The following is a 12,856-nucleotide window of genomic DNA, read 5'->3' as shown; positions in this document are numbered from 1 at the left end:
CATACATGTGTCATCTTTTCAGGGTTCAAACATCTTTTTATTTTTTTGTCCCCTATCATCTTAGATTTTTTTTTTCAAAGGAATGTAAGAATCTTTTATGCACATTATCATTCATCATCATCATTTCAATTTTTGACAAATATAATGCAATCAGACATTTTCTCAATTTATTCTAGGGATGCAACAATAAAAGAGAACAAGGTAAATTAAGATAAAGTAATCAATGAAGAACGAGTTTGGTATAAAAATAAATAGGTAAAGAAATAGGTTTGATGCATGTCATTGGGATGAAAGGTATATCTAAACAATGAATATTCAAATAATTTTAAACATTAATCCAAAATTTTTTAAAAAAACTTATTCTATTGACTGTCAAAATTATTTTGAGCTCATCAAATTTTGCCTCAACATAGGAGGATCATTGGATTAATCTTTCACATATTAAACTATCATCCGACTTTTAGGTCAGATATTTTTCTACTCAAATCGCCTTTCTGGGTTTTCAAATTGAGTTCTATTTTTCTCTCTTTTTACATTTTTCATTTTTTTTCTTTTTTTCTCTTTTTTTCATTTTTTTCTTTTTTTCATCCATTATTGATATCTCTTACACATTAATCTCTAAAATACGTAACACAACATAATTCCATAACTCCATCATAAGCATGTTTTAGCGTAACTTATGATCATTCAATTTGAGTATTCACACTTAATCAAAATAAACTTTTAAAGGTTATAACGTCAGCCATGATGAGGGATCATGAAACAAATTGATAAAATAAGCTCAAAATATGTGTTTAAAGGGTTCAAAACCAAACGATCATTTGATACAACTTGACATTTTGCCCCATTTCACATCATTTCATTACTTTTTTCTTTTTTATCTCATTCCTCACAAAATGATTCTAATTACTTTACCCCAAATCATGTGTGACATTCATTTTTTTTTTTGCTTTCTATCTTTGAAACATTTTGTGATCGTTTACCTTTTTTTTTCAAAATTTATCCCCTAGTATGAAGGGTGATTCTTGGTTAGGATTTTTTAAAAAAAATCTATAATAGGCTCAAAAGGGGTAACAATGGATGGTTTCATGAATGGTAGAAGAAAAACGGCTATTTTCATCTCAAATGTGAATGCATTCCTTAAAAATCATCTATTGAACCAAAATAAACTCATTGATCTTTATAAAGAACTGCATATCTTCAAGATATATCTGTTTTACATTTACTAGCAGCTTACTTTTTTGTTCAAATAGTTTCTTCAGATCAATGTAAATGAGTTCTCAAAATTAAATCTCAGAATTATTGTTATCCTTGTCTAAATATTCATCATTTGAAATTTGAGAATGGGAACAAAAGGACATGAAAAAAAAACAAAGCATGGAATAGTGGTTGGATTAAAGGAAAAAATGTAATGAAATGCATCATCATTGGCTTTTATTGAAATGATAAAAAAATGAAATCTTATTGCATAAAAAAATTCCTAACACTACTTTGAAAAAAAACCCATAATGACAAACAATATCCAACCATCCTTAACATCTTTTTTTTTTTTAAATTATGCCCCCATGTGATCAAGTGAAAGATTTTTAATAACATCTGGCCCTCTGATTAGTTGTAGCTCTCCAAGTCTTTTTAGATCACACTTATTCTTGATCTTCACTCAAAACATTGACATTGTGATTGGACTATGGATTGCCACTAACATTAAGCGTTGTTATCCCCCATTGATCAAAATTTATTATTCCATCCTTGATCAATCATCACACCTTATGCGTTAGGGTAGTGCAATTCTTCATGAAATGACTAGCTATTCTATAGTGGTAGTCACAGTAGGCTGTAAGATCATACCACTTATGATAGGGTGGCTTTAGCAGCTCCAAACGATTAGAGGTAATCAAGTGGTTGTTATAGAGCTCTCAGTATAACTTCGTATAAGTCATGGAGATTAGATCAACTACAAGTTTTTCTCGAGTAGTTCTAGCTCTCGTAAACCACTTGTTGGGTTAGCCAAACAAATCTGGGGTTTTGTGAGAGGTTGGATGTTAAAGCTGTATATAGAAGCTTGGAGGCTGAAAACGAGCTAGTATGTTAATGGATAAGATGGCAATAGGGCTCACTGATATGGGTAAAATGAGGTATTGTTCATAACAAGATAGTATGGGGAATAACCTTATGGTGGATAAGGTTGATATCCCCTGAACTGTCTGTTAAAGCTCATAGCTTGAGCTTCAGTCTCTTTCTTCTCTGGCATCTTTTTATTTTTTTTTCCTTTTAACTTGTCATTTTTAATGGCATTCTTAATGATTTCACCTGAGATCACCATATCGATAAAATTTTTTGTTGCATTTTCTATCATTTTTTTATAATAGAGAAATTTTACAGTGCTGACAAATAACACTATGATTTCTTTTTTAGTCAAAAGAAACTGTACTTGAATAGCTATGTCTCTCTACCTTTAGGCATATTCATTGAATAATTCAGTCGCCTTCTTTTTCATATTCTACAAAGACAGACGATCAGGAGCTAAGTTTATGATATGTCAATACTGATTAATGAAGTCACAGGCTATATCACTCTAGGATTGAATACGGGTCCTGTTCAGCTGAACATACCACTTAGCAGCAGAGCCTGTAAGGCTATCTTAAAAAATATACATTAACAATTTTTTGTTATTAGCATGGGCAATCATTTTTTGATAATATATAGTAATATAGGTCTTCAGATATTTTGTACCATCATACTTTTTAAACTCTAAAACCTTGAACTTTGGAGGAATAATGACATTCAAAACTAAACTGAACCTAGCAAGCATCTATAGAATCATAAAAATCGATTCCTTCTATGGCTCGCAACCTTTCCTTTAACAAGTTTATCTTTTGTTCAGCTTTTGAGGCTTCTAAAGTCTCATTCTCTTTAGGCCTCAATTTTTTTTTCTCTTCTGGATCATCCAAGTTGGGGATTGGTACTGGTTCTACTGCCTTTTCAGTAAAGACAGGATTTACATAACTCTGATACTACCCTGAGTTTGAAGTTGATGGCATTCTAGGGTATGTATATCTTACTAGATATGTGACTGCTATGGTAGTGGTCTTATGTAGATTAGGCTTGACGAGGCCCAAAGCCAACAGGGTACAAAGGGTTAGTTACCTCATGTGATAGATGATTTTGTTGGCTAATATTTTTTTTATACTTTTTCCCTTGTTCAATTTTTCAAAGCATCCGAGATTTTACTCAATTCACCTTCAAGCTTTTTGAGCTTTCTCTATCCTCTCAAGATGATTGAAATTTTCTTGTTTCATTTGTCTTACGTGAGCTCTTATGTTGTATTGATGAGTTGATTGTGTGAGATTCTTAGTTAGTGGAGCTATCCATGAACCTTGAATACCATAATTACATTATCAAAAATGCTATACTTTATGAATGGAATGTACATTTTCATGGATAAAATCTAATATGTGGTAAATATTTTTTATATGAAAATGATGCAAATGCACAATGTTAAATATGACAATGAAAATGATGCATGATATGGTAATGCAAAAGCACAAAGCCAAACAAATAAAATGGTTAGGTAATCAATACATCACATAAATTATTCCTTCTTATGTCCTAATTTCAGGTTACATCTATCAATAGGTAGGAAGGGCTTTATCTTAAGACTGATCTTTTTAGGTGTTGATTATATGCAGGGTTAGGTTATTTTGACCACTAAAGGTTCTCAAATTATTCCTTACATAATCGTTCATCACAGATTAGTAAAGCAATCCAATCTTCACCTATCACAGGCTACCAACAGAAAGGATTCAATTTGCATGGGAGTATTCCGCTAGCCATTGCGGAGATTATCATCTCATGAGAACGTAAGTACTTTACTTCCTCCTAAGAGGGATGAAACCCGAGTATAAAGCTCATGTAATGCAAATGCATGTGATAGTGTGTGTGAAGGAACATATAATTGTAAACCCCCATAAAAGATATAAAAAAAACGTTAGTAAACAAATAACACAACCATTACATTTTAAAACCATTAGACCAAAGAATAGAATAAATTTAAAATTTTATGGCTTAACTCTCTAGTATCCCTAGTGGAGTTGTCAAATTGTCATAACATATAGATCTAAAAATTTATTACTAGAATTAACAAATTGAGTCATCATCAATCTTTTTTACTAGGTATGATTGGCCATCTAATGAATCTATTCTTTTAAATAACTCTTAAGCTTGACTAAGGATCCCTAAAAGAATAAATTCGGGTCTACAAACCAAAAAGGGTTCGAAAATTTGGTTACATATAGAGAAAGTTATAACATCCCCACATGCCCATCAAATGATGGTACCATTTTATTTTAAATTTATCCTAAAGTCTTGATTCTAATGGTCTTAAATTTTAATGTTGAATATTAAAAATAATTTTTAAGATTCTTTCATCAATCTGGTAGAATTCTTAAAAATATTCTTTTACCTTAAGAATATTCAAGAATCTCATTTGTTCTTTTGAAAAGGCTCTGTCATCGAAAAAAGCTTTAATTATTTTTATTTTGATTTTTTTTCTTGTCGAAAACATATCTAATTATTTCACCATTTGGGCCAAATTAGAAATATTTTTTCTTTTGAATTTCTAAATTCTCCACCATTTGAGCCTATTTAAAAATTTTCTTTTTTAATTTTTTTCTTGGCAAGAAAATATTATGACAATTATTTTTCTTGAAATTTCATTTAAATTCTTTCATCATTTGAGATAAATTTAGAGAAATTTCTCATCTAAAAATTTCTTAAAAAATTTACCATTCTAATAATCTCATCATTGGATAATTGTCAAATATTTTCAACCAAAATTTTTTTATTTGGAAAAGAATACAATTGCTTTTATTAAAATTTCATCTAAATTATTCCATTATTTGGGACAAATTTAAATAAATTTCTCATCTAGAGGTTTCTTAGAAATTTACCATTAAAATTTATAAGAATCTCATCCTTGGATAATTAGTATTTTTTAAAAATTTTATTAATATTTTTATCTTTTATTTTTCTTTTTTTGTTTGAAAATAAATATTAATTATTGTTATTAAAATTTTATCTAAATTATTATATCATTTGGGAAAATTTTAAACAAAATTTTTTACCTAAGAATTTTATAAAAACTTACTATTTGAAATTTCTAAAAATTTCATCATTGGATAATTATTATTTATTCTCAAATATTTTATTTTGTTTTATATATTTTTTATGTTTCATTTTTCCTAAAATTTAATCATGAAAAGAATACTTTAAAAATAAATTTAAAAAATATCAAAAAAAGAATGGCTTGGCTTGGCGGCTGCTCGACTTCAAGCACAAAATTCAGCCCTTAGGATGTGGCTCGAAGTCTCAACTCGTGTGAAGGAATCGACTGGAACACGAGTCAGTAAAAATGGGGTTATGCTCGGGTCGGATCACCCAAATAAAAATGCACAAATCTTGAAACCTTTTAAACACCAAAACGATGTCATTTTGGAAATGATATAAAAGGCTAGTTCTAGGCTTTTTCGTCAAATTTATCCTTTCTCCCCTTTCTTCTTTCTTTTTCTCTCTCACTCTCTCTACAACTCAAAAAACTCCAATTAATCTTCACCAGATTCTGAAAAAAGTAGTCAGAATCTAAGTTGATTCGTCGAACATTCATAAAAAATTCAAACTTCGTCGGAATCTTCAACAAAATTCTGAAAAGCTTGTCAAAAAATTCAATAAGTGCTGAAAAAATTATCAAAAAATTCAATCAAAGCCAAAAAATTCGTCTAAAACTAAAAATTTTCCAAAAAAAATTTTCAAAAATTTCTCTAAAATTTTTGTACTTTCTCGTCATGCCTGTTTTTTTTATTTTTTTTCTCTTTGTTTTCTAATCTCTACTCTGATTTTTTGTGTTTTTAATCTATGTTCTATTGCTATATGTATTCTACTTTATCAATGTGTGTATTTATAAAGTATAGGCAAAAAAATTCTTGATCGACTATGAATCTATCTTTGACGAAGTTTCAATATTATCACAAAAAGCAAAATTTATTTTAGACAAATTGAATCCGACTGCAACTATTCATAGCAAAAATCCTCATTATTTTTTATTTTTCGATTCCTTTTCTTTTATTATCAGTAATATCAAAAACCAAAGATAAATCAAATGAAAGATTAAAGATAAACAATTAATAAATAAAATAACAAAATAATAATAACAAAAGGACAAAACCCAAAGAAAATAAATAAATAAATAACAAATAAAAAAAAAAACATAAAACACAAAACAATAGATAATTAGACTTAACTGTTTGATCTCTATTGAATCAGGCCTAACTGATTTGGGCCCTAACCAAACAGGATGACTACATCCATTATCCATTTAACCGCTCGGCAATCATGGCAATGGTTGGGACTAAAATGTAAACTTCTTCATATACCTCAGATACAAACTGCATCTCTCTTAATAATATTCGTATATTATTATATTGACACCTTATATACAATTAACAGAGATGCAGAATTCTCATGGATTAGTGGAAGTCTCAGGAATTGGTTAAATGCGTAAGGATAAAGTTCAAGAAATCAATCAATCTGGGGAACGAAAAGCATCCTCATCTTCTTCATATTCCTCAAAGTATGGGTCCTGGGTACAGTCATCTTCAAAAAGAAAAGGTGCAGCCTCTTTGCTTTTCTCGGGCTTCCTATCGTTAGTCTCTATGACTGAGATTATCTTTTCCTTGATACAATCTTCAATGGTTTCCCCTCCGATCTCTTGAGACTGAAATAATCCAAGTAGTGACATACATTCGCTTCGGAATTCCGAGTCATTAGATGACAAGATGAGGCCAGCAATTGTGCTTGCAAGGTCTGGCGCATATCTGCAAATCTGAAGTTTATTTCTAAGAGTTACATATGTGACAAAATCACTTGATGATATAATTTTCCAAAAATTTAAAGTAATCATGAATACCATGCCAGATAACCATTACTCAGAGTAAGGAAATAAAAAATAGGAAAAACTAAAAAATAGAAAAATTTTGCTGTGAAGATACAGATAGTCTAGTCATTGTGAGTTCCTCTTCTCACAGGTAATTAAGTTGATGATTTTTTAACAGAAAATTTATCTCAAAAAGTAGAATTTCCATTCAAGGCAGAGTCCATTTGGCTTTCCTTTTTCTCTCGAAATGGACTCATGGGGGGAAAATCTTAAAAAACAAGCATAATAAAAGCAGTTTGAGGGATTACTCCTGAATTAATGCCTAATTTATAAACAGAAAGTAAGCATGAGAAGAGACAGACATTTGAGGCGAGAGAAAGGGAGAGAACCTACCATCAAAGCTGAGAAGAAAAGGAAAACCCAGACGGAATGCTCAAAGGGCAATGACCTACTGATGCATAAGCACTAAAAACTTTAACAGCTTTTATATAGGTAATAGTTTCATACTGAATACAATATATACTTGGATCCCAAATGAGGTGTTCTACATTAGGAATAGAAAGCTCAAAGGGTTTTTGGAGCCAAATGCCGAGTTAATCGGAATATTGAGCTACCTTTGTTCAATCAACTAAACTATTTTTAACAAATGTAAGTAAGCATATATTTTCTAGCAATGCTTTATACCAAGAGGATCACATGCGTTTGAAATTTCGGAAAGGAGAGGCTTACCTTCACAGCTTGTGCACTGAGAAGAATTCCTGTGTGTTTCTGCTTCAAATCATCCAATGCAAGCTTGACTGCCTTTCTAATAAGATTTCGATCAGGTTGAGTTTTATACTTTCCTGGCAATATCATGACCTTGGTAACAAGTCAAGGAATACATATAACATGCAACATTTTGAGAGATAAAAAAAAAAAAAAAATGCTGCAAAAACAAAGCATCTTGAATTAAATGTCACATATGAAGAAGAAATTGAATCATTTAACATAGGATTGGATATTGTTTATGATAGTAGTGCAGAACCATATCAATACGGAGATAAGGGGGTAAACTTTCCCACTCCACCAATGCATGGTCAACTTGATCCACAACACTCCCCAAAGTTAACCCATAACTTTTCCAGTCGATGCTAGTCAATGCCTTGAGGGATGGTTGGGATACTGTACATGGTAAGAAGTCTTTAAAATGCAGAACCTGGAGAGAAATATTGTCAATTAAATAAACATAACTATAACAAATTTGGAGAAAAAAATTAATTACATTGAACAAATACGTTAATGCAAATGAAGAGAACAATAGATAATTCCTTTGAATTTTTTAGGTGTGCTAGTCAGAGTTCAACTTCAGATACAAACCTCTGTTTTATTGCTGCATGACCTGCAGCAAGGAGACTCAGAAAGTTCACTTATTACAATTACTGCTTCCATCGTTAGTCCAGAACTCCTGTGGCTTCCCATGCTGCATGCTACTCCACTACCGATCTTAAGTTGCTCCCTAGTAGGAAACGGAAGTTATACTTGTTAAGGGGATTGAGGACATGTAGCCTTACTTTACTTCTCCAGGAACTATAGCTACATGACTAAGCAATATTGCATACAAATTTCCCAAAATAAATTTACATTGAAATGAAAAATTAGACAGTTATACTGAAAAATCCAAGCACATTTAAAATTAAGAAATAAGGAACATTATACAAGTAAAACTAACAACCTCAAATAGAATTCACTCACACTATTCTCTCAATTTTTAAGTAGTCATGTTAAAATGACTAAGCAAAGTTCTTCCAAAACTCCAGTCAAATAGATCAAGATGCAAGTATGAATATAAATTCATGGCAGCATATATAAATTGATTAAAAACAATTAGAAGAATTATTTAAGTGGAAGTATGAATATCACGCAAAATTTGTAATTCAGTCAAATGAAGGTCCCTCATCTTTACTTCTTGAAGCATTTGGCATAAATATTGCTCTATTAGATAGTGCAACAAAAGAGAGAGGCAGGCACCCTAATGCACCACCACTTTACTAATTAATACCATGGGTAATAATAGTCACAACTACCATCGGTGAGTGATTCAAAGGGTAAAACTTAAAGGCATTGAAATTTGTAAGAAGAATTGGATGTTTGGAACCGAATGTTTGACAGCATTTACAGGTAGTGAATATAACCTTGAATTTTTGGTGAAAAGAAAAATATGCAAACCTCAAGTTATTTGATTGCATCAAGCCATTCTATTTTATTTGTGAAGTCAGTAGTGAGTAGTATAACCTCTATTACTTTAAAGTAAATTTAAACCAATAGTTTAATCACAGCACCACCAAAATTTATTTGCCAGAACCCCAATTAACAGATATGGTATAGCTTCAAAATAGAAAACAGGGTATTCAGCTTATATTTACCTACTGCAGAAGCAAGAGTCACATTTATTGTTTAAGCTATTTCCATGCTTTAAAACATATGCTTCAAGGCCTGACTTTAGCTTTTCAACATTTGAGGTTGGAAAGTGCAAACGACTGCATTCATTCGTTAAAAAGACATTTTCACATCGCAATCCAGGACCATCCCCTCTTTCAATCACCAGTTCAGCAGCTACACTCTGGACAAAAACCCAACTCTGTTCAATTCCTTAGCAGTATTAGGAAGTTTTCATAATGGCAGAGCAGATGTCTGAGTTTCTCCATTTAGCATTACAAATTTAAGTTTCATTTTGTAAATATATGAATCCCAAGAAGCTTTATATTAATCAAAACTAAAGTTTAATTATGTGAACAGAGTTATAAGACAAGAGTTGTACATTGGCCCTTTTTGGTCACATTTATAACAGAGTAACTGGAGGAAATTCATTCCTAGCATCATTGCCATATGGTTCCGTGGTATCTCAAAAACAACAGATTTATCAAGAAATTGGTGCTTTAGTTTTTTATAACATTTCCCTCCTGTCCAGCTAAGTTTCTGAGCATCCAAAATTGAAAATGAATTAAAAAGTAAACCTTCTGAAAAAAGTTACTTTCTTCAGATACTTTTAACGAAGTTTCCTTGAAATGCAACATTCTCACCATACCATTCAGTTGACAGATTATAAGGCATCAAAGTAGCAGTCAAACTTACTGGGATCTTTAGAATGAGTATCTGCAAAAGCATAGATGTGGACTCGGTAAAAGGTGGCAAAAATTGAAATCCATTCAAGTAAAAAAAAAAAAAGAGAAAGACTGCACAGCAGTATCCATGATATTATGAGAAGACACATCAGTGGAAAAGTTCCTAGGTCCACCATAGAAGATTGATGATTGACAGTCTGATATAGAACCTTCCCCAAATATGGTCCCTTTTTGAAACAAGAACCTGATGAATTAACTCTATGTCCTTGTTAACAACCATTTCTTGACCCCAACAGCTTATGAGAGATTCCTCAAGTGTTGTCCGAGAGGTTGCTTTAAATGATTCCTTAGCAAATGATATGCAAGTCATAAACGTGACATTCTAACATCACCTTAGTTGCTTGACATGATTTATCTGCAAATTTTACGGTTCTTCATTGTCTAATCCATTCTCTATTGAGCTGATTCAAGTAATTAGGCTTATTGATAAAGACAGCAGTGAAAAAAACATAAAGTCTTAGATTTCTAAATTCATAATAGGATCAGCTATACTTTTTTGGAGGATTTCTGCCTACACTGAAGTTACACTAAAGTCCACAACCAAACCAAATGTACAGAGATAAAAGGAGATAGGTGTGGCCCAGAAAATCTATTTGTATATTGTGATTCACAAATTAAGTCAGTCAAATAGTGCAAATAGACCTTTTGAAAGAAGTGGTTGATCTCTGCCAGCAAAGAATCAATGGTATCAAAGATGGACAGATATACTTCAGTACCACTGAAAATAAAGAAATAAAATCATTAAGTTCTATAAAGTCTCAAACCAGACAAAAGTTTCAGTAAGGTGCATGCCTGAATTTCGCCCCATTCTTAGGATTTGAAGGCAGCCTAGTGAGCCTTCTGGCTGAAACACTTTCCCTAAGATTTAAGCGATAATGATATATCTCATTATCACTAATGCCTGCAACCAAGAGACACCAGTTTGATTTCTTTAGATACATATAGATAAATAGGATGCTGAAAACAAATGAAGAATCTAAGAATAGGGACATATAACATACACTAACTGACAGAATAAATGGGGAAATGGAAAAAAAAAAAAAAAGCTTCTTTTTTCAACTCAGGAACGAAAATAAGTTGTTCATCCATATGAATGATTTAAATTTCAGACCCCAAGCACATATTAAAGAAAGCAAGAAGAACCAACAGCAGTTGTCAACATATTGAATGGACCAAGGCTTAGCCTAGTGGTAACCACACTAGTCCTCCAAAAAGCAGGTCCCTAGTTCTAATTTCCCCTTCCCCTAACATAACTATAAAACAAAGAGGGGAACAGAAATTAGAAATAAAAAATTTAACCCATTCAACCATGTGTTTTTCGCTAGCAAGAAAGAATCCTGAGACACGAGAAACTTACCAGTAGTTTTGACAGAAAGCAACCCATCTGCGCCACAATGAAGTCAAATAATCATCAAACTAAATTGTGTTGGCGCATCCATATCTTTATATCTAGAGCCAAATGAGCATGTCATCATCATCCACTTACCCCACTTTTCGTTTCCAATGCTTTCTCTACTGTACTTCAGGTCCTGAAACTCCTCCAAGCAACTAGCAATTCCCGTATCTGATACTTCTCATTGAAATACAAAATAAATAGATTTTTAAAAAAACAATTTCTTTATCCTTTTTACCTAAAATTCTGCCAAAACATTACATTTATGGATTTACGTTGTATGCACATTCTTATTATTTTTAGATCTTATTTCAATTACTTTTAATGAGGTCATTTGAATCCAAAACAGCCAAAAACTCTACCGTTTTAACTTCAAAATGGCATGATTTCAACGCATTTTTTCAAATTCAGAAATATTTTTTTATATTTTTTTGAAATCTACTTCCAAAAAAAAAAGAAGAAAGAAAATAATGCAGAATAGCATGAGGCAAAAATCAGAGCAAAAATTATACGAATAATGAAAAGGAAGCATTTACTTGAAACTCGAATGACAGGAGTAGATGGAGAGCTCTTGAGAACGACTGATAATCTGCAAAGATCTTCGGATAAACGGCATCTTTGAAATGCAGAAGAAATTAACTGCCGAAATACAAAAATTAAATGATATTTAAAAAAATCAAAATTAGTTCGGAATTAGGGTGGATTTAACGGAGGATTATTAACAATGAAAGATCGATAAACCGAAGTCGAAAGCTTAATTTGAAGAATGCATTTTGCAACTTACATGAATGCAAAGCTTCTGAACCGAAGAAACGTTCATTTCAAAAAGAAAGCACTCCCGCGCACTAGCAAGCTCTAATTCTGGCGTTGTTTTTTATAGGTAACCTCACTAGTCGCTTCTGGAAATTCAGTACTACACTCCGAAAAACAAAAACAAGTTTGAATTTTCAAACATTTGGGCCTGGATGTGAAGTTCTGGGCTTTATCAAAGCTTCGTAAACCCAACGATTAATTTAATCTGGTAAAATATATCATTTTTTATTTCTTTGTATAGGAGGGAAGGTGAAATGATATAATTTCAGACTATGATTTTCAGAAAATGAATTTTAAGATCTATGCCTTATTTTAATAATATTAGAAGTATCCCTTTGGATTAATGCTTCACACCTGGCAACTTTTGCTAGCTGAGTTAATGTTTTGCTTATTATTATTTTTTGAAGAGATAACAAGCTATGATTTTGTTAGTTAAATTTGGCTTTTAAAAAAATAAATGGGTTGGGTTTTGTTTGTTAGATTAAAATTAGTCCTTAAAAAATTTGTTACAAATGTTTAGTCCATTTTAATAAATAAATTCAAAGTAAATCTTTAGCCCAT

The 12,856-nt window shown here is 31.5% G+C and overlaps 1 protein-coding gene across 1 annotated transcript; it reads right to left on the bottom strand.

Annotated features, from left to right (window-relative positions):
* Window positions 1-6,241: 6,241 nt before the first annotated feature.
* LOC111317421 (type 2 DNA topoisomerase 6 subunit B-like) lies at window positions 6,242-12,353 on the bottom strand. Its single transcript, XM_089742926.1, has 12 exons — window positions 12,267-12,353; window positions 12,019-12,121; window positions 11,576-11,659; window positions 11,447-11,473; window positions 10,882-10,990; window positions 10,732-10,807; window positions 10,040-10,060; window positions 9,331-9,527; window positions 8,285-8,423; window positions 7,931-8,123; window positions 7,658-7,788; window positions 6,242-6,877 (listed from the first exon to the last, which is right to left on the bottom strand). Exons 1-12 carry the CDS (start codon window positions 12,300-12,302, stop codon window positions 6,578-6,580), a joined length of 1,416 nt encoding a protein of 471 aa, XP_089599052.1. The 5' UTR covers window positions 12,303-12,353; the 3' UTR covers window positions 6,242-6,577.
* Window positions 12,354-12,856: the final 503 nt, after the last annotated feature.

Source organism: Durio zibethinus, chromosome 2, assembly GCF_047325235.1.
Source record: "Durio zibethinus cultivar Kanyao isolate XHJ-2024 chromosome 2, ASM4732523v1, whole genome shotgun sequence".
Taxonomy (NCBI): Eukaryota; Viridiplantae; Streptophyta; class Magnoliopsida; order Malvales; family Malvaceae; genus Durio; species Durio zibethinus.
This window is presented reverse-complemented; position numbering and strand designations above follow the sequence as displayed.